Source organism: Muscardinus avellanarius (assembly GCF_963383645.1).
Source record: "Muscardinus avellanarius genome assembly, chromosome: 13".
In the NCBI taxonomy this organism is placed as follows: Eukaryota; Metazoa; Chordata; class Mammalia; order Rodentia; family Gliridae; genus Muscardinus; species Muscardinus avellanarius.
Window position 1 is genome coordinate 7743477 of NC_137799.1, and position 21857 is coordinate 7765333.

At 50.6% G+C, this 21857-nt stretch overlaps 1 protein-coding gene across 1 annotated transcript in view; it reads right to left on the reverse strand.

Annotated features, from left to right (window-relative positions):
- The window catches only part of TBC1D13 (TBC1 domain family member 13), a gene marked incomplete at both ends in the record, with an annotated part of 27756 nt that extends 16793 nt beyond the window's left edge, over nt 1–10963 (reverse strand). The window contains 5 exons of the mRNA XM_080708874.1: nt 5102–5151; nt 5994–6509; nt 6784–6911; nt 8810–8934; nt 10881–10963. Coding sequence (XP_080565000.1) covers nt 5102–5151; nt 5994–6509; nt 6784–6911; nt 8810–8934; nt 10881–10963 — 902 coding nt within the window. The remainder of the gene's footprint in view (nt 1–5101; nt 5152–5993; nt 6510–6783; nt 6912–8809; nt 8935–10880) is intronic.
- Nucleotides 10964–21857: the final 10894 nt, after the last annotated feature.

Genomic DNA, 21857 nt, shown 5'->3' on the forward strand with positions numbered 1-21857 from the left:
TTTTTCTTTCTTTCTGCAGGTCTGGGGATGGAACCCAGTGGCATTAGACCTCCAAGCTACAGCCCCTGCCCTATTTTTTATTCTTTATTTTGAAACAGGGTCTCACCCAGTTGTGGAGGGCCTCACTAAGTAGCTGAGTCTGTCTGCGAACTGGTCTCAGCCTCCTAAATGCTGGGATTACAAGCGTATGCCACTATGCCCGGCTTGCCATGGAATTTTCAATGTAGACTATTTTTTCTTTTTCCTGAGGAACTGAGGGTTGAACCCAGGGAATTCTACCTCCGAGCTACACCCTTAACCCTGTTTGTTTGTTTGTTTGTTTGTTTGCGGTACTGGGGATGGAACCCAGGGGCATTCTACCTCTGAGCTCCACCCCCAGCCCTATTTTTAATTCTTTATTATGAAACGGGGTCTGATTAAGTTGCAAAGGGCCTCACTAAATTGCTGAGGCTGGCCATGAACAGCGATCCTCCTGTCTCAGCCTCCCGAGTACTGAGATTAAAAGTGTGCATCACCACGCTCAGCTTTTCCATGTAGACTAGAGACGCAGCTCAAAGAAAGTGGACCTCAAACGGCTAACAGGCAGACCTGTGGGAAAGGACAGAGCCGCGGCTCACTGAATGGCAACAAAGTCACTGTGGCGATGCATTCATAAAACTTTCTGGGAACTCCATGTCTGGGACTTGCGAGAAATCAGCTAAAGGGCCATGTCATAGAACTTGCTGGAAATCCGCCTTCTAAGGTACTTGGAAGCTGAGCATGGTGGTAACACTGGAGGAACACAGGTTGGAGGCCAGTCGTAGGAATTTGCCAAGACTCCGTTTCAAAATAAGAAATAAGGTCGGGCGTGGTGGCACACGCTTGTAATCCCCGCGCTTGGGAGGCGGAGACAGGAGGATCGCGCTGGTTCGGAGCCAGCCTTGCTGGCTTAAGAGACCCTGTTTCCAAATAAAAATATAAAAAATAGGTCTGGGAGTGTAGCACAGAGGTACAAGGGCTTCCAAGAACCCCAGTACCACCAAAAGAGAGGGGGGGGCTGTTTCCAAATAAAGAAAATATAAAAAAATAGGTCTGGGAGTGAAGCCCGGAGATAGAAGGGCTTCCAGGAACCCCAGTACCACAGAAGAAGGAGGAAGAGAAGGAGGAGAAGAAGGGGAAGAGGAAGAGGAAGAGGAAGAGGAAGAAGAAGAGGAGGAGGAGGAGGAGGAGGAGGAGGAGGAGGAGGAGGAGGAGGAACTAAAAAGGGCTCAGGGTATACCTGGGAGGTAGGATGCCCCTGGGTTCAATCCCCAGTATCAAGCTTTAAAATAAAAAACTAAACTAAATTAAGTAAAGTACTTGGAAAAGCTGTTTACAGGGAGGTGTCTCGCCAAAGACTCCTCTAAAAATAACACCTGAGGCGGGTGCTGGGACAAGCCTGGGGCTGCACTGCGGGGAAAGTAGAAGGCAGGTGCTGCAGAAAAGCTTTGTGTTGGAGGAGCCGGTCTTGAAAGCTGACCAGGACCAGGAAGGAAAGCCCCTTCCAGGCAGAAAGAATATTTAAAGGGACCATATCCATTTTCTCAGAGCAAGCAAGGAAGAGTTAGGGCTCAGAGGCAATAAATTGGTGACTATCACGCAATGTACATCTTTTTCTACCCTTGACTTACTAAAAAACAGCTGGACATGGTGGCGCACGCTAGTAATCCCCGCGCCTGGGAGGTGGAGACAGGAGGATCGCGCAGGTTCGAAGCCAGCCACGCTTGCTTAAGAGAACCTGTTTCCAAATAAAATATATAAAATAGGTCTGGAAGTGTAGCCCGGAGGTAGAAGGGTTTCCAAGAACCTCAGTACCACCAAAAAAACAAACAAACAAACAAAAAACTTTACGGAGTTAATGAATTGACACACCATACAGTTTTACCTTCCCTTATTTTACAGTACTGGGGATGGAACCAGGGGTATTCTATCTCTGAGCTATATCCCACCCCTATTTTTATTCTTTATTTAATTTAATTTAATTTAATTAATTTATTTATTTATTTTGGTGGTACTGGGGGTGGAACCCAGAGGCTTTCTACCTCCGGGCTATACTCCCAGACCTTTTTTATATTTTATTTGGAAACAGGGTCTCACTAAGTTGCTGAGAGCCTCACTAAGTAGCTGAGGCTGGCTTTGAACCTGTGCGATCCTCCTGTCTCAGCCTCCCAAGCACAGGGATTACAAGCGTGTGCCACTGCGCCCGGCATTTTATTCTTTATTTTAAAACAGGGTCTCATTGAGTTGCGAAGGGCCTCACTAAGTAGCTGAGGCTGTCTTCGAACCATGATCCTCTTGTCTCAGCCTCCCAAATTCTGGGATTACAAACATGCTCCACCATGCGTGGCTACCCCTTTTTTTTTTTTTTTTAATCTTGATTGAACCCATTGGCATTCTACCAACAAGTTATACCCCTACTCTATTTTATTTTTAATTAAATAAATTTTGGTACTGGGGATTGAACTCAGGGTCATTCTACCTTTGAGCTTCATCCCAGCCCAATTTTATTTTTTATTTGGAAACAGAGTCTCACTAAGTTGATGAGAGTCTTACTACTTGCTGAGGCTGTTCTCAATCCTCCTGATTCAGCCTCCCAATTACTAGGATTACAGGCATGTACCACCACACCCAGCTTGTTTTCTGTTTTGAAACAGTCTCACTAAATTGCGTAAGGCCTAAGTTCTTGAGGCTGGCTGCAAATCTACAATCCTTCTGTCTTGGCCTTCCAAGCACTGGAAGGGTGCACCACCAGGCCTGGCTCTATTTCTTATTTTGAAACAAGTTCTGGCTAAATTGCACTTTGCTGAATTGCTAAGGTTGCCTGTGAATCTGCGATCCTCTGGTCTCAGCCTCCCAAATACTGGGATTACAAGTGTTTGCCACCATGCCTGGCTTATTTTACCCTTTTAAAGGCTGTAGTCTAATGGTTTGGGTATATTACATTACAACTTCTCTAAAGCGGACGTGGTGGTGCACGCTTGAAATCCCAGTACTTGGAAGGCTAAGACAGGGCGATCTCAGGTTCAAAACCAGCCTCGGGAATTTTAGCAAGGCCCTCAACAGAGTCCTAGTGAGACGCTGTTTCCAAATAAGAAATAAGATGAGGCTGAGAGTGCAGCTTAGAGGTAGAATGCTTTTGGGTTCAATTCCTAGCACACACAAAAAAAGCGTAATAAAATATATATAAGATCAGCTCTCTTAACTAGTGCAGGCATACAATTCAGCTGCAGCAATTATGTCAAATATTGTGCAACCATCACCACTAGTTCCAAACTTCATTACCCCACATAGATCTGCTAAGCAGCAATTCCTCATTCCCCGTTCTGACAGTCCCAACACCGTCAAATCTTTCACTTTCTATGAACTTGCTAAATTCTTACTATATCATAAAAATGGATTGTGGTTTGAGCACAGCCTCATCTACTTAGTGAGGCCCTTTGCAAATCAGTGAGACCCTGTTTCAAAATAAAGAGTAAAAAATAGGGTTGGGAGTAAACTTCAGAGGTAGAAGGCCCCTGGGTTCCATCCCACCACCACAAAAAATAATTTATTTAATTTAATTAAATAGGGCTGGTGATGTAACTTGGAAGTAGAATGCCCTGGGTTCAATCCCTAGGTCTTCAAAAAAAAAAAAAATAGATGAGCTTGGGCAATTTTTAGACCCTCAGCAATTTAGCTGTATAACTCAGAGTAGCTGCGGGTATAGATCACAGGTGGAATGTCCTGGGTTCAAGCTGAGCGTGGTGGCGCAGGCTTGTAATCCCAGCATTTGGGAGGCTGAGACAGGAGGATCGCGGTTTGCGGACAGCCTCAGCTACTACTTAGTGAGGCTCTTTGCAACTCAGTGAGACCCTCTTTCAAAATAAAGAATAAAAAATAGGGCCGAGGGTGTAGCTTGGAGGTAGAATGCCCCTGGGTTCAATCCCCAGTACGGCAAAAAAAAAAAAAAAAAAAAAAAAAAAAAAAAAAAAAAAAATATATATATATATATATATATATATATATATATATATATATATATATACCTGGGTTCAATCCCCAGCACCACACATACCAAAAAAGACAATAAATACATACATACATACATACATACATACATACATAAATACATAAATAAATACATAAATAAATACATAAATAAATAAATGGTCTGGGTGTGCTAGGCATGTAGTTCAGAGGTAGACTGCCCTGGGTTCCATCCTCGGTAGCACACATACACATGATAAAATAAACAAATAAAATAAAAAGGCTAGGAGTGTAGCTCAAAGGTACAACACCCCTGAAAACAAAAAACAAATAAACAAACAAAAAAGAACCCAGACTAGCAGGTCACGATGGCCTCTGACCAGAATCCTAATACTTGAGAAGCTGCGACAAGAGAATTTCAGGTGTGAGGACCTCAGCAATTTAGCAAGACGTTGTTTCCGAGCCGGGTGTGGTGGTGCACACTTGTAATCCCAGTACTTGGGAGGGAGGCTGACACAGCAAGCAGGATCGCAGGTTCGAAGCCAGCCTAGGCAACTTAGGGAGGCCCTCCACAACTTAGTAAAACCCGGTTTCCAAATAAAAAAAATCGGGCTGGGGGTTTCGCTCAGAGGTAGAATAGCCCTGCTTTTGTGTGAATTTGTGTGTGTGTGTGTTCGTGTTGTGTGTGTGTGTGAGAGAGAGAGACTGGGTATTAAACCGAGAGGCATTTTATCTTTGAGCTATGTCCCCAGCCCTTTTTATTTATTTATTTATTTATTATTTATTTATTTATTTATTTATTTATTTTTTTGGTGGTACCGGGGTTCCTGGAAGCCCTTCTTCCTCCGGGCTACACTCCCAGACCTATTTTATATTTTTGAAACAGGGTCTCTTACACCAGCGCGGCTGGCTTCGAACCTGCGCGATCCTCCTGTCTCCGCCTCCCAAGCGCGGGGATTACAAGCGTGCGCCACCACGCCCAGCTATTTATTTATTTTTGTTCTATCACGGGGTCTCACTAGGCTATGAGACACTCACTAAATTGGTGAGGCTGGTATTGAACCTTTGATCCTCCTATCTCAACCTCCCAAATACTGCGATTCCCAAACAGTGCTACCTCTCCAGGCTGCCAAACTGCTTTGAACCGTCAACTGTCTGGATTTGAGACTGGAAGGGGAAAAGCATGAGTCTGGATAGGGAGATAGGGGACACTCATGACAGTCCTACCCATCTGGGTTTATTTATTTATTTTTGCGGTACTGGGGATGAAACCCAGGGGCATTCTACCTCCCAGCTACATCCCCAGCCCTATTTTTTATTCTTTATTTTGAAACCGGGTCTCACTGAGTTGCGGAGGGCCTCACTAAGTAGCTGAGGCTGGCCATGAACCAGGATCCTCCAGTCTCAGACTCCCAAATGCTGGGTTTACAAGCATGCGCCAGGACACCCAGCAGGGGCTTATGTTTTAGAAAAATAAAAAATAAAAAAACCACTCTGGGATTGTGGGGTGTGTATTAGAAGGCTGTTGCAGAAATCTAGAAGAGAAATGGTGGTGGGCAGGGGTCGGGGACTCCTTGGGCAGGAGAGAGGGGCTGGTTTGAGGGATCCTTAGGCCGGGCATGATGGAGCACACTTGTAATCCCAGCATCCAGGAGTCCGAGACAGGAGGATCCCGGCCAGCCGCAGCCACTTATGGAGGCCCTCTGCAACTCAGTGAGACCCTATTTAAAATGAAGATCAAAATATAGGGCTGGGGGTGTGGCTTGGAGTTAGAATCCCCTGGGTTCCATCCCCAGGACAGAGAGGGGGGGGGGAGATGGAAGAAGAGAGAGAGAAGAGAGAAGAGAGAGAAGGGGGGGAGAGAGAAGAGAAGAGAAGAGAAGAGAGGAGAGGAGAGGGAAGAAGAAAGAGAAGAGAGGAGAGAGGAGGGAGAGAAGGAAGGAGAGAGGGAGAGAGAGAGAGGAGAGAGGAGGGAGAGGAGAGGGAGAGGGGAGAGAGAGGCTTAGGACAGATCCGGCGGCCTGGTGGCCCCTGCCCTCCTGGGGTGCGGGTGCCCGCGTGGGCCGGGGGCCGGGGACCCCGAGGGCGCGGGCGGCGGGGCGCTCGGGCCGGAACCTTCGCGCGGCGCCGGCGTTGCCCGCGGGCCGCCGGGCGGGGACCCCGCTGGTTGCTAAGGGGCGGCCCCGGAAGTGACGCGCCCGGGGTTTGTTGACAGCGGAGGCGGCCTGGGCTGCAGACTCCAGTCCTGGAAGCCGGATCGGGGGAGGGGCCGGGCCCGGCAGCAGCTCCGGGGCCGCAGCCCCGCCGGCAGCCCCGCGGCCAGGTAACGGCGACGGGGTCCCCGTCGCGCCCGCGCCCGGCGGACGCCAGGCCTCGGCACCCCGGCTCCGCCCCGCCGGCCCCCGAGCCCCCGGCCCCCGGTCCTCAGGCGGCGGGATCCCCAGCTCCGAAGCGCTCTGGCCCCGGATTCTCCCGGGCTCCTTCGCTCCTCCTCGCCTCCGAAGCATCCTGTGGGCTTCCCGAAGCTGAGGGCAACCCCATCCCAGGGTAGGTCCCGGACCCCCGGGTCAAGAGATGTACCTGCGTCCATCTTCTCCCCCTGTCTCCGGGGCCTAAGCATTACTTACCCTGCAACTCCAGTCTCCGCCAGTGGTGGGAGGGCTCCTTTCTCCACCTCTGCCGCCAGGTCTGAAAAGCGGAGCTCCCTTCCTCCAGAAACAAAATGACGCGCTGTTGGACGCCCCTACAAGATGGGGGAATCGATGTAGGGCTGAGAAAGCCAGCCTCTGCCCCTCCTACCTGTTGGATGAGCTCGAGCCCCCCCCCCCCACCCCCAAAGCAGTGGATTCGGGATCGGCCCCCAGAGGGGATGACAGGGTGCAGGGAAGCCCAGCAGGGTGGGAAAGGATGGACGGACGAGTTGCCACCTGAAGGCCAAGGACGCCTGTCAGGTGAGCTGGAAGCGGAGCCACTGCTACTCTGTGGGTGGAACTTGACTTGACTGTTCTTTGACCAAAGGAGTTGGAGGTTTCCGTCTTTGTGCCCATGAGTACATTCGGTTTTAAGAGGAAGGAAGGTGCCTGCGGCCTAGGGGAAAACCTCCTGTATGATCTTCCCCACAGCATGAATTCTTTGGGTTTCAAGCTGGTTAGACTTAGCTTTGAAAATTGACAGCTTTGAAAAGGATCACAGGAGGCTATCCTTAGAGCTGAAGACCGCTGTCAGGGGTGAGAGGTCTCTGTACTTTGGTTTATTCACTCGGTAAATAATAAACATACAAAACATAGACTGGTAATAAGTGTTGTGGAGGGGGAAGAGTAAGAAGGAGCATGAGGAAGGCCAGAGACCGGGGTCATCAGTTAAGGTGATATCTAAGCAGAGACCGAGTGAGAGAGCCAGCCATGCAGAGCATTCAACAGCAGGTGCAAAGGTCCTGACATCGAATGCATAGTGATTTTTTAAGAAACACCAAGAAGCCAAGCATAGCGGCACAAGCCTGTAATCTCAGTACTTGGGAGGCTGACACAGGAGGATTACAGGTTCAAGGGCGGCCTCAGCAACTTTGTTGAGGCCCTCTGCAGCTTAGTGAGACCCTGTTTCAAAATAAATAAAATAGGGCTGGGGATGTGCCTTGGAGGGTAGAATGCCCCTGAGTTCAATCACCAATACCGCAAAAGAAAAGAAACAGCAAGAAAATTAGGAGACTGGAGTTGGGAGAAGAAAAAGAGTGATTGGCTAGGAAACTGGAGAAGATTTGGAACCAGATAATAGGCGCATATCAGGGGCTGTCTGTGTGATGCAGTGTCTAGTGGGGCTCCCTTTCAGAACTGTGCTTGTTGACGTGCTGCTGGTTGGAGAAAATACAGATTTGTTTTAGATGACAACTGGCCATTGTGCTGTGGCCTTGTTTTAAAAGCGCCCTTTTAGCTGGGCATGGTGGCACATGCCCAGCATTTGGGAGGCTGAGACAGGAGGATCACGGTTCGCTGCCAGCCTCAGCTACTTAGTGAGGCCTTTGCAACTCAGTGAGACCCTGTTTCAAAATAAAGAATAAAAAAATAGGGCTGGGAGTATCGCTCAGAGGTAGAATGCCTCTGGGTTCAATCCCCAATACCTCAAGAAAAAAAGTGCCCTTTCCCATCTTTGTAGTGAGCATTGATTAAATAAATACCAAAAAAAAAAAAAAAAAGACAGCCATAAGCCAGGCGTGGTGGCGCACACTTGTAATCCCAGCATTTGGGAGGCTGAAACAAGAGGACCTCAGTTTGCGGCCAGCCTCAGCTACTTAGTGAGGCCCTTTGCAAGTCAGTGAGATCCTGTTTCAAAATAAAGAATTACCAAAAATAGGGCTGGGGGTGTAGCTCAGAGGTAGAATGCCCCTGGGTTCTATCCCCAGTACCACAAAATAAATAAATAAATAAATAAATAAATAAATAAATAAATAAATAGACAGCTATAGAGTACTGTGATTAACTCAAGTCATGAGCCCGGCATGATGGTGTACACTTGTAATCCCAGTATTTGGGAGGCTGAGACAGGAGGATCACCGTTCGGGGACAGCCTCGCTACTTAGGCCCTCTGCTACCTGTTTTCAAATACAGAATAAAAAAATGTGGCTGGAGATGTAGCTCTGAGGTAGAATGCCCCTGGGTTCTATCCCCCATTCCACAAAATAAAGTCCTGCTGCTTCCCAGCTGTGAACATGTGGACAAGGGCAAGAGACCTTTTCTGCCTCCGTCTTCTCCCGGGTCGGTGGAGCTCCTGAGTTCAGGGGGAACGTGCGCCAGAGTGCTCAGCGCAGCACGGTCTGGTCCGCACTCAGTACACGGGAGTCCTGATGCCGAGGAGCTGTCAGCGTGCACGTCTGCCTCAGAACCTGCCTCTTTAGCACCAGCTGGTGGTGTCACCAGTTCTGGCTGCCTCCAGGAGCCGTTAGGATTTGGGGGAGTCCTGGGGGTGGCAAGGTAGAAACTTCCTGCTAACGGGTTGTATGTTTCACAGCAGGGAGGTTGTTTGGTAGCTGGATGCTGGTTGTGTGTGTGTAGGGGGTACTGGGGATTGAGCCCAGGAACATTCTACCTCTGAGCTGTACCCCAACCCTTTTTGTTTTGAAACATTGTCTCACTAGGTTCCTGAAAGTCTCACTGAGTTGCTGAGGCTGTCCTCAAACCTGCAAACCTCCTGTCTCAGCCTCCCAAGTACTGATATCACAGGCGTGCTGTTACCTTGTCCACGGTCCTGGCTTTTTTTTTTTTTTTTTTTTTAATCTTTCTGTGGTGCTGGGGATTGAATTTAGGGGCATTCTTCCTCCAAGCTATACCCCAGACCGATTTTTTTTTTTTTTTAACGTGTCTGGGGATGGAACTCAGGGCCATTTGACCTCCGAGCTATTTGTTTTTCTTTCTTTCTTTCTTTCTTTCTTTCTTTTTTTTTTTTTTTTTTTTTTTTTTTTTGGTGGTACTGGGGTTCCTGGAAGCCCTTCTACTTCCGGAGTACACTCCCAGACCTATTTTATACTTTTTTATTTCTGGAAACAGGGTCTCTTAAGCCAGCGCATCTGGCTTTGAACCTGGATCCTCCTGTCTCCGCCTCCCAAGCGCGGGGATTACAAGCCTAGGCCACCAGGGCTGGGATAATTCTTTATTTTGAAACAGGGTTTCACTAAGTTGCAGAGGGCCTCACTAAGTAGCTGACGCTGTCTGCGAACCATGATCCTCTGGTCTCAACCTCCTGAATGCTGGGATTACAAGCATGAGCCACCACGCCTGCTTCCCCAGCCCGATTTTTTATTTTGAAACAGGGTCTCACTAAATTTCAAAAGGCCTCACTAAGTAGCTGAAGCTGGCCGTGAACCCAGATCCTTCTGTCTCAGCCTCCCAAGTACTGGGATTACAAGTGTGGGCCACCATGCCAGGCTTCCTGGCTTATTTTGATAGTAGTGGAAGGTGATGGGGATTTAAAAGAAAAAAAAAAAAAGAGGCCAGAAAAATCTTTTGTGTCACAGGAAATAAGCAAACCACTGATGCTGAAATGCCTGTGAACCTGCCATCCTCCTGCCTCAGCCTCCCAAGTACTGGGGTTACAGGTGTGTGCCACCATGCCCGGCTTCTGCGCTGTTCTTGACTCTTGAAATGTGAATTCAGAGACCCCTGTTGAGTCATCTGTTTGGAGGTCAGTGTCGTCATATCCAGTTTAGCCACTACTGCTGGGTTTTCAGCTGCAGAAGTGAGGAGAAGGGTCGTTCCAAGATTGTGCTGAGAGACGTCACTCTTCGCCTTTTTATTTTTATTTTATTTTATTTATTTATTTATTTATTTATTTATTTATTTATTTATTTTGCGGGTCTGGAGATGGAACCCAGGGGCATTTGACCTCCGAGCTACAACCCCTGACCTATTTTTTATTCTTTATTTTGAAACCGGGTCTCACTGAGTTGCGGAGGGCCTCACTAAGTAGCTGGGGCCGTCCGCCAACCGCGATCCTCCAGTGTCGGCCTCCCGGATGCTGGGATTACAAGCGTGCGCCACCACGCCCGGACGCATTTTTATTTTTAACGGTACTGGGGATGCAACCCACGGGCATTCTAGCTCCGAGCTACACCCCAGCCCTATATTTTTTTCTTCATTTTGAAACCGGGTCTCACTAAGTTGTGAAGGCCTCACTAAGTAGCTGAGGCTGGCCGGGAACCCGGATCCTCCTGTCTCGGCCTCCCGAGTACTGGGATGACAAGCGCGTGCCACCAGGTCCGGCTTCTTCGCAATTACTTGCCACCTTCCTTGTGCCGTTACTTCAGGCCACCTCCTCAACAACTTCCTGAGACAGGTGCCACTCACAAGACACTGACCGGTGGGCACCGTCTTAAATACTGCTGGGGACCAAGAGCTCAGGCCCCTCACCTGCGCCTAGCCAGGCACACGCTCACTGTGACGGAGGCACCGCGGATGCTGCGGGCCTCGCCCACGGAGGCTGCCTGGCCCATGGCGAAAAATGACAGACACCTACGGAGTCCTTACCAGCACTACGGAGTCGCCTGTGCTCAGTGCAAGGGAGAGGCTTATGCATGGAAGGGAAACTGAGGCCAGGACAAGTGGTCTATGTTTGTAGCTTTGGGCAAAGAGACTGGCTTACTGGGGACCTTGTGCATGGCAGCACACATCTGTGAAACAGTATCTTTACTGGGACACAAAATGATCCTCTGTCCCTTAGAGATTTCCCTGTGGCATCAAGCAAAACACAGAGTTGTGAACTACTAAATCCGGTGCACATACCCATGTGGACATACACAGCCATCCGCATGGTCCAGGGCCGACCTGAGCACACAGCCTCAGCTGCCCGCTTCCACGTCACAGACGACGTGCCTCCTGCCTCCTGGGGTGTCGGGAAGATGCAGCAGGTCAGCGTATATCAAGTACCCGCAGAGCTCTTCCTGTGACTTGGTACTCAGCATCAGTCAATCATTAGTGAGTCTGACTGCCATCAGTGGACCCTTAGTCCCAGGCACTGTGTGGGAGGCTGAGATGGGAGGATCACAGGTTCGACACCAGCCTCAACAACCTATCAAGGCCCGTGGTAACTCAGCGAGACCCTGTTTCAGCATAAAAAGGGCTGGGAGCTTGGCTCAGAGGTAGAACACTCCTGGGTTCAATCCCCAGCACATCCACACGCGAAGTTTGGTTGCAGGAATAGAACCCAGACAGTCTAGCCTCCCCTCCCCACACAGTGTTTGTTGGTTGTCTGTTTATGGAGAGAGGAGACACCAGCAGCCATTTCCGCATCTTCCCTCCATATCCCACCCCGTCCGTGTAGACTGCAGACTTCTCAGGCCAGGTGATCTCTGACGCCCAGCGGCACCTCTGCCCCTTGAGGCCCTGGCACTTGCGCCGACCCCTCCAATGGCAGCCTGCCACCGGCCCCTGATCTGCTTCCCCTGCAGAGGGTCCAGCGTCTATAAATAGGGCATTTGTTTGGGTCCCCCCCCCACTCCTGGGTTAATGTTTCACAGGTGGGAGTTGCTCCAGGGCTCAGAGTCCCTGGCTCGCCCAGCTTCTCTGTCCAGTGTCGGATGCTGGCGGGTCCCTCGCTCCCTCCTCTAGTCCCCAGTTGCTTCTCCTTCCCTTGGTTAGTTGCTGGGTGGACTAAAGGGCAAGTGGTGGATGGGAGCGCGGGCCAGGCTTGGGTCTGCGTCCCGCGCCGGCAGCTGTGAGATCTCAGGCCAGCTTCGTATCCTCCGTTGTGCCTCCTGTCGTCAGCAGCAGGCTCGCAGTCCCCCCCTCACTGTGCTGCGAAGAGGTCACTCCAGCAGCGGCAAACCTGCGTTCTGCTGAATGCCAGGGGTGTGGCGTGGATGCCAGCAGAGCCTTAGTCCTCTGGAGCTCCGGGGCCAGAGGAGTGTTCATAGACAACTTGTTAGGCAGACAATTAATTCACTACAAGTATAAGGTCCTGGGACTGTTGTTTTCTTGGTTAAATAAGAGCCTATACAAGGCAAAGCCTGCGAACAGCTTAGTCCCGGTGGCGGCTGTCACTGCGCCGCTGCGTCTATTGTTTTTTCTCTCTCTTCTCTCCCACTCTCCCCTTCCCCCTTCCCAGGATGGCCTAAGCTCATGAAGGTGCCTGTTTTAGAGAACCTGCAAGAAAAGGAATAGATAAAAGCACAGGGTTCTCTTCGTGCAGTAGTCTGTCAAAATAAATCATAGTCCTTGCCAGGCATGGTGATGCCTGCCTATAATCCCACTACCCGGGAGGCTGAGACAGGGGCATCACAGGTTAAAGGCCAGCCTTAGAAATTTAGCAAGACACTGTCTCAAGTTTAAAAAAAAAAAAAAAAAAAGGGTCAGGCGTGGTGGCGCACGCTTGTAATCACAGCATTCGGGAGGCTGAGACTGGAGGATCGCTGTTTGCGGACAGCCTCAGCTACTTAGTGAGGCCCTCTGCAACTTAGTGAGACCCTGTTTCAAACATAAAAAATAAAAAATAGGTCAGAGGGTGTAGCTCGGAGGTCAAATGCCCCCAGGTTTCATCCCCAAACCCGCAAAAATAAAAATAAAAATTAATAAAGTAAAATAGGGCTGGGGGTGTGGCTTAGAAGTTTCAATTCCCATTACCAGCCGGGTATGGTGGCACATGCTTATAATCCCAGAATTTGGGAGGCTGAGACCTGAGGATCGTGGTTCACAGACAGCCTCAGCTACTTAGTGAGTCCTTCTGAAACTTAATGAGACCCTGTTTCAAAATAAAGAATAAAAAAAAATAGGACAAGGGGTGTAGCTCAGAGGGTGAATGCCCCTGGGTTCCATTCCCAGCCAGCCCCCCCCCCCAAAAAAAAAAGCCAGGAATGGTGGCACATGCCTGTGATCCTAGTACTGGGGAGACTGAGATAGGAGGATCGCAGGTTCAAGGACAGCCTCAGCAACTTAGCAAGACTCAGCAACCTAGTGAGACCCTATTTCAAAGCAAAAAAATTTAAAAAAGAGCTTAGGTTATAGCTTGGAGGTACAACATCCCTGGATTCAATCTCAGTACCACCAAAAGTAAAAATCAATTTAAAAAATCATAGTCCTCTCTGTTCCAGTTGGCAGAATTCCAGGCAACAGTGCCCGTCATTAGAATGCGGATTCTTGAAGCCCTAGGGGCCGAGGGGTAGAGCCAGCGTCCTCTGGCAGGGCCCAGGCCTGCAGCTGGAAGGGGTACAAGTGGCAGAGGGGTTCCAGCCCCCGGGCCTCTCGCCCCTGTGCCAAGACGAGGTTGGCTCCTTCCGCCTCCAGCTCAACTCGGCCCCAAGCAACAGGGCTGGCACTGCCAAAGGGAGGTCAGCAGACAGCACCATCTGCCTGCTCTGTCCTTTGGGGGCTTGGTGACCTCGGCACCTGACATGGTGGCCTTTCCTCACATGGTGGCCCCACCTGGGGTCGGGCCTGGCCTACAGGAAGGACGAACCCCGGTGGCTCTCTCCCACTGAGCCTCAAGGCCCCGCTGCAGATGTGGAGTGCCCGCAGGGTCCAGCACAGTGGACCAGGCCCAGCCTCCCGAGGCCCAGAGCCGGCGAGTTCTTTGTCCCTATTGCTGCAGGCACTTGGTGAGGCTTTCCTGGGCGTCAGGCCCCGCGCTGGGTGATCAGGGCTGCCTTTGTTCATTGAGCCAACAGTCCTGAACCTAAGCCCGCAGTGCCAGCCCTGCACCCCTCCTTTCAGCCTGTGCACGTCTTTTCCTTCCCCCACAACACCTTTCCCTTCTCTTTCTACCACCAAGGTTAACTAGAATTCAGGGTCTTGTTAGGTTGCTGACAGTCTTGCTACGTTGCTGAGGGTGTCCTCAAAGCTGTGACCCTTCTGTCTCAGCCTCCCAAGTACTCAGATTACAAGCATGTGCCACCATGCTCTGCTAAAAATGGTATTTCTTTGTCTTCTTCTTCCTCTTCCTCTCCTTTTCCTTCTCCTTCTCCTTCTTTTGCTGTACTGGGGGTGGAGCCTGAGGGCAATCTACCTCCGAGTTATACCCCTGTCCTATTTTTTCTTATTCTTTATTTTGAAACAAGGTGTCCCTGAGTTGCAAAGGGCCTAAGTATTAGCTGAGGCTGTCTGCAAACTGTGAACCTCCTGTCTCAACCTTCCAAATGCCTAAAATCGGGCTTCTAAGGAAGCCTGATTCCCCAGCCTAGAGCAAGGGCCCTGGCTATGCACTCAGAGAACTCACCCCAGCTAGACACGGTGTTGTCCGCCTGTGATCCCAGGATTTGAAAGGCTGGGGTAGAGGACCTGAGGTTTAAGGCCAGTACAAAGCAATCTAACAAGACCCTGTTCAAAAAAAAAAAAAAAAAAAAAAAAAGCCAGGCATGATGGCACAGGCTTGTAGTCCCAGTACTTGGAAGGTTGAGACAGGAGGATGGCAGGTTCACAGGCAGCTTCAGCTACTTACTGAGGACCTTCACAACTTAGTGAGACCCTGTTTCTAAATAATGAATAAAAAATAAGCTGGGCATGATGGCGCACGCTTGTAATCCTAGCATTCGAGAGGCTGAGACTGGAGGATCGTGGTTCGCAGACAACCGCAGCTACTTAGTGAGGCCCTCTGCAACATTGTGAGACCCTATTTCAAAATAAAGAATAAGCCGGGCGTGGTGGCGCACGCTTGTAATCCCCGTGCTTGGGAGGCGGAGACAGGAGGATCACGCTGGTTCGAAGCCAGCCTCAGTAGCTTAAGAGACCCTGTTTCCAAATAAAAATATAAAATAGGTCTGGGAGTGTACCCCAGAGGTAGAAGGGTTTTCAGGAACCCCAGTACCACCAAAAAAAAGAATAAAAAATAGGGTTGGGGGTGTAGCTCAGAGGTCAAATGTCCCTGGGTTCCATCTCGGGTACCGCAAAATAAATAAATAAACAAATAGGGCCAGAGGTGTATCTCAGATGCAGAACACCCCTTGGGTTTAATCTTTAGTACCACAATAAAAGAAAAATGAGCAGTGGTCCCAGTTGCATGGCGTACGTTCACGTGCTCCTCAGGTGGATGTCTGGTTCCTCAGATCTAATTGTACAACGCCAGACACGACTGTCTGGTTCCCACCCTTGCAAGCTACCTTCTGTCAAAGAAGCCATGTCATCTGCCAGACATGGTGGCGCATGCTCGTAACCCCAGTCCTTGGGAGGCTGAGACAGGAGGATCACAGGTTCAAAGCCAGCCTCAGCTACTTGGTGAGGTCCTCCGCAACTTAATGAGGCCCTGTTTCAAAACAAAGAATAAAAACCAGGACCAGAGATGTGGCTGAAGAGGCAGGAATGCCCCTGGGTTCAATCCCCAGTATCACACAAAAAAAGCCACATGATTAAACTGGCGTCAGGGTTGGCAGGGGCTGTGGGGGCACACAGGGCACCTGGCGGGCCAGGGATGGCTCTGCAGGGAAGTATCCTTGCCACCAGGAGCATAGAGCCGGCGAAGTAAGGAGAGCTCACAGGTGGCCCGCGCTGGAGTGGCGGAGGGTCCCTGGTGCAGGACGTGGATGTGTGTGGGGAGGGGGGCATGTTTAGTGTAGAAAGTGGGACCATGAGTTGACTTGGATAGCCCAGTTGAAAGAAATGGACCAGCTGGGTGAGATGGCGCACGCTTGTAATCCCAGCACTCGGGAGGCTGAGACAGAGGGATCGCGGTTCGCAGACAGCCTCAGCTACTTACTGAGGCCCTCCGCAACTCAGTGAGACCCTGTTTCAAAATAAAGAATAAAAAATAGGGCAGGGGGTGTAGCTAGGAGGTAGAATGCCCCTGGGTTCAATCCCCAGACCAGCAAAAAAAAAAAAAAAAAAAAAATAGGGCTGGAAGTGTAGCTCGGAAGTAGAATGCCCCTGGGTTCCATCTCCAGTACAGCAATAAATAAATAAATAATAATAACAATAACAATAACAACAACAATAATAATAATAAAGAAAAGAAATGGACCAAGCAAAGCAAGGGAACCTGTATGTAGTGCCTCGGGCCAGTCCAGTGAAGAAGGCCAAGCGGAATGGGGGTCAGCGGGACCCAGGAAGCCAGAAATGGCTCTCATTCCAGAGGCCTCCAGTGACTGCTGGAGGTTGGCTTGTGGGTTCCCAACAGGGCAGGGCCTCCCTCCCCTACGCTGCTGTCTGCTCTGCCACTGCAGGGCTCTGAGGACCTGGACGTAAGCGAAGGCAGAGGAAGGCCACGCTGGGTGTGGCATCCGCTCCTCCTGCCTTCCCTGCCATGGGCACACGTGTGGGAGGCCCACAGGTCTGCAGCTGGGCGAGACAGACTGCTCTGTGTGCGGACAGGGCAGGGGGGTAAAAGGTGCTGGTGGTAAGAATAGCTGACGTTTAGCTAGCTGGGTGTGGTGGTACATGCCTGTAAGCCCAGTACTTGGGAGGCTAAGATAGGAAGATCGCAGGTTTGAGGCCAGCCTCAGCAAGTTGGCAAGACCCTGTTTCAAAATAAAAAGGGCTGAGCCGGGCGTGGTGGCGCACGCTTGTAATCCCCGCGCTTGGGAGGCGGAGACAGGAGGATCGCGCAGGTTCGAAGCCAGCCGTGCGCTGGCTTAGGAGACCCTGTTTCCAAAATGAAAATGTAAAAATAGGTCTGGGAGTGTAGCCCCGAGGTAGAAGGGCTTCCAGGAACCCCAGTACCACCAAAAAATTAAAAAATTAAAAAATAAAATAAAAATAAAAAGGGCTGGTAGCTCAGGGATAGGCAATCCCTAGCACCAAAAAACCAAAACAAAACACAGAAAGAATAGCCATCTTTTATTGACTGATTGCTACCAGCCAGGCATCGTGCTAAGCCCTTTCTGTATTAACCCATGTGATCTTCAGCGTGCCGTGGATAGGCGACTGTGTTCCCTATTTTAGAGAAAAGGGTCCTAAGGCCTAGGTTCACCTGCTCTTAAGCGGCTGGACTGATACCTGAAGCCAGGCCCCCTGCCTTGAGTACTCACCAGCACGGTCTTCAGGGGCGGCTCAGCCGACTGCAAAGCCCCCGGTGTCCCGTGCCTCCCACTCTGTCCTGAGCATACTGAGGCCCTGTACGGGCCCCAGGAAGCAGGCGTGCGGGGCCTCCGCTGCTTTGGAACCCTCTAACAGACACTGTGATGGGGTCCGGGGGCCAGGTTTGAATCCTGGGTGTTCAGATGGCCTTCTGTGTCTGAACTTGAGTTTCCTCACAAGCGACACAGGGTCATACCAGCGCCTGCCGTGCACTGCCCGTGTCCCTCTGGGACCGAGTGTTCCCCAGCCCTGGGAGGGAGGATCTTTAGCCCCGTTTCCCAGCTAAGGAAACAGGTCTGGAGAGGTTAAGTAATTGACCAGTGAATTTTGAAGATGGATCAAACATAGATCTGTCTGACATGGAGCCTACACTATTAAAAATCTTTATTTAGGAGCTGGGCGTGGCGGCGCTCGTTTGTCATCCCAGCATTTCGGAGAGTGAGACAGGAGGATCGCGGTTCTCTGCCAGCCTCGGCTACTTAGTGAGGCCCTCTGCAACTCAGTGAGATCCTGTTTCAAAATAAAGAATTAAAAAATAGAGGCCGGGCGTGGTGGCGCACGCTTGTCATCCCCGCGCTTGGGAGGCGGAGATAGGAGGATCACTCAGGTTCAAAGCCAGACGTGCTGGCTTAAGAGACCCTGTTTCCAAAAATAAAAAAAGCATAAAATAGGTCTGGGAGTGTAGCCCGGAGGTAGAAGGGCTTCCAGGATCCCCAGTACCACACACACACACACACACAAAAAAAAAAAAAAAAAAAAAAAAAATAGAGCTTTGGGTATGGCTCAAAGGAGAATGCCCCTGGGTTCCATCCCCAGTGCCACACACACACCAAAAAAGCCTTTTTCTGGGGGGTGATATGTTCAAACCCAGGTCCTTACTCATGCTAAGTGTGTGCTCTACCATTGAATGCCACCCAGCACCCTAAAAACTTTGCTGAAGTACGGCCATCTCCGTATCCATGGAGGACTGCTTCCAGAGCTGTCAGCTACCAGAACCACGATGCTCACGTCCCTCCCATAAGATGGAGCATTTGCGTGGCGCACAGGCGCATCCTTCTGTGTATTCTGAATCACCTCTAGATTATTTAGAATACCTAGTACAAGCTGGGGCTGGGGCTCAGTGGCAGAGGGCTTGCCTGGCATGTTAGAGACCCTGGGCTAAACCCCTAGCACATCTACCCTCTCCCCCCAAAAAAAAAGAAAGAAAAGAAAAGCTTTAGAATACCTAGTACAATTAAATGCTATGAAAGTAATTGCTATCCTGTCTTATATAGGGAATAATAGGATATAAAAAGTCTGGACGTGTTCAGTACAGAAATACAGACACAGCCTTTTTTTCAAATACTTCTGAGCCAGCCAGGCATGGTGATGTGTGCCTATCTATAATCCCAGTACCTAGGAGGCTAAGACAGGAGAACTGCAGGTTTGAGACCAGCCTCAGGAACTTAGCAAGACCTCAGCAACTTAGTGAGACGCTGTTTCAAAAAATAATTATAATAAATAGGCTGGGAGTGTAGCGTGGCTTCAGTGCCTGCATGTATGTACTAAGTCGGTGTGCCCATGCCTGCCCTCCGGTCAAGGGGGAGCAGCTCGTCAGCACGGGGAGCCCCTGGGGCCTCCCCTCCAAGGAGCTGGTTCTGCCTCCTGCGGGGTCCCTGCCTTCGCCCTCGGCGGCAGGGCCTCACTGGGCGCAGAGAGGCTGGTCCCCCAGGCCGCAGCGAGCGGTGGCTCCTCACGTCTCTTGCAGCAGTGAACGTGGCGGCGCCTCCATCCCACGGCCACTTACAGGCAGCGCTGCCGCCCGCGTCCCCTGTGTCTCTGGGGCACGTTCGCCTGTGGGTGGTTCGCCTAGGAGTGGCCGGCGGTCCGGGTGCCCCGAGCTGCGGCGTCCACCCAGCAGCGCCGCCCGGCCTTCGTGTCCGGCCTCGCTGTCAGCGGCCCGGCGCTGGCACCGGCGCTCGCTTTGGTGTGCGTTTCCCTGGCGCCAATGGAGCTGAGCTCGCTTGCTTGCTTTCTTTCTTTCTTTCCTTCTTTCTTTCTTTCTTTCTTTCTCTTTCTCTTTCTCTTTTTCTTTCTTCCTTTCCTGGGCATGGAACCCCGGGGCTACCTCCGAGCTGCAACCGCAGCCCTATTTTTTATTCTTTATTTTGAAACCGGGTCTCACTGAGTTGCAGAGGGCCTCACTAAGTAGCTGAGGCTGTCCGCGAACCGCGATCCTCCAGGTCTCAGCCTCCCGAATGCTGGGATGACAAGCGTGCGCCACCACGCCCGGCTGAGGCCGGCTTCTAATGTGTGCAATCTTCCTGTCTCAGCCTCCCAAGCGCGGGGATTACAAGCGTGCGCTACCATGCCTGGCCCTGGTTTAATTTTTATTTTGAAACAGAATCTCATTGGGTTGGTGCAAGTCTCTCTACTTGCTGAGTCTGCCCTCAAACCTGTGACCCTCTTGTCGGAGCCTCCCGTGTACTGGGATTTCAGGTGGTCACCACCACACTCAGCTTTTGCCGCTTTTAAATTGGCGCCGCTTGTAATCCAGCAATTGGGAGGCTGAGACAAGAGGGTCATAGGTTCTCAGCCAGCCTCAGCTATTTCGTAAGGCCCTCCGCAACTGAGTGAGACCCAGTTTCAAAATAAAAAATATGGCTGGAGGGTGTAGGTCATAGAATGCCCTGAGGTTTCATCTTCAGTACCACACACACATAAGTAAATAAATAATAAATAAATAAATAAGTGTCAACCTTTATGGCACCGCAATCTTTAGCCTTTTGTGGGTGAATGCTTTGTTTATCCATTCATTAGTTGATGGGATTTGGCTCGTTTCCACTTCCCTCTGTGGTACTAGAGATTGAGGGCGTTGTACCTCTGACCTACCACACCCCAGCCCATTTTATTTTTATTTATTTATTTATTTATTTATTTATTTATTTATTTTGGTGGTACTAGGGTTCCTGGAAACCCATCTACCTCCGGGCTACACTCCCAGACCTATTTTATATTTTTATTTGGAAACAGGGTCTCTCAAGCCAGCGCAGCTGGCTTCACACCTGCGCCATCCTCCTGTCTCCGCCTCCCAAGCGCGGGGATTACAAGCGTGCGCCACCACGCCCGGCTTTTATTCTTTTATTTTGAAACTGAGTCTTGTTCCGCTGCTGAGGCTGGCGCCGAACCTGTGGTTCTTCTATCTCAGCCTCCCAAGTATTTGGATGACAGGCGTGCACCACTGTGCCCAGATTATTTCTGCTTTTTTCTTTTTCTTTTTTCTGAACTGAGGATTGAACCCCAAAGCATTCTCTCTCCAAGCTACACCCCCAGGCCTTTTTTTTTTTTTAAACAGGGTCTCGCGATGTGGTGGCGCACGCTTGTAATCTCAGTGCTTGGGAGGCTGAGACAGGAGGACTGCAGGTTCCAGCCTCAGCTACTGAGTGAGGCCCTTCGCAACTTAGTGACCCTGTTTCAAAAATAAAGAATACAAAATAGGGCTGGGGGTGTAACTCAGAGCTGGAATGCCCCCGGGCTCAATCCCCAGTACCACAACAGGGTCTCACTAAGTTGCTGAGGCTGGCCACAAACCTGCAATCCTCCTGTCACAGTCTCCCCAGCACTAGGATTACAGGCAGGTGCCACCATGCCCGGTTTGTTTCCTCTTTTTTATTATTACAAGTAACGCTTTTCTGAACATTCCTATGCAAGTTTCTTTCTTTCTTCTTTTTTTTCTCAGTACTGGGGATGGAACCCAGGGGCATTCTACCTCCAAGCTACACCCCCAGCCCTATTTTTAATTCTTTATTTTGAAGTAAGGTCTCACTAAGTTGCAGAGGGCCTCGCTAAGCAGCTGAGGCTGGCTGGGAACCTGCGATCCTCCTGTCTCAGCCTGTAAGTACTAGGATTACAAGGAGGGCCACCACGCCCGGCTTTATGTGTAAGCTTCTATGTGGCTCTATATTATCATTTCCATGTTTAATCACACACCATGAGATTCGATGCTGTCGTGTCTATGAAGCCTGGCATAGTGCTCACCTGTAAGAACTGTACATGGCTGAGGAGGAACCACACAGCCCGGGGCAGAGGAGAAGCAGATGTGAAAGTCCCTTTATCCCACCCAGGTGGTGGGTCCCCAGCACGGTGTCCACTCACAGCCACTGTGAAATCAGAGAAATGTGTGGCCGCGGTTCCTTGGTTCTTTGCAGGCCCGCTCACGTGCATGGACGGCACAGTGGAGAAGGGTAGGAGGAGTCAGGCGTCCTGAGCTCGGTCCTGCTAAGCTGCTGATGGAGTGTGACGTGTGGGCTGCCACGTTCCCTCCTCAGTGCACACGGACGGCGGCGGCGGCGGCTCCGGCCCTTACCTGTAGCTTACTTGACTCCTTCCCATTTCGCAGGCTGCGGCTCCGCC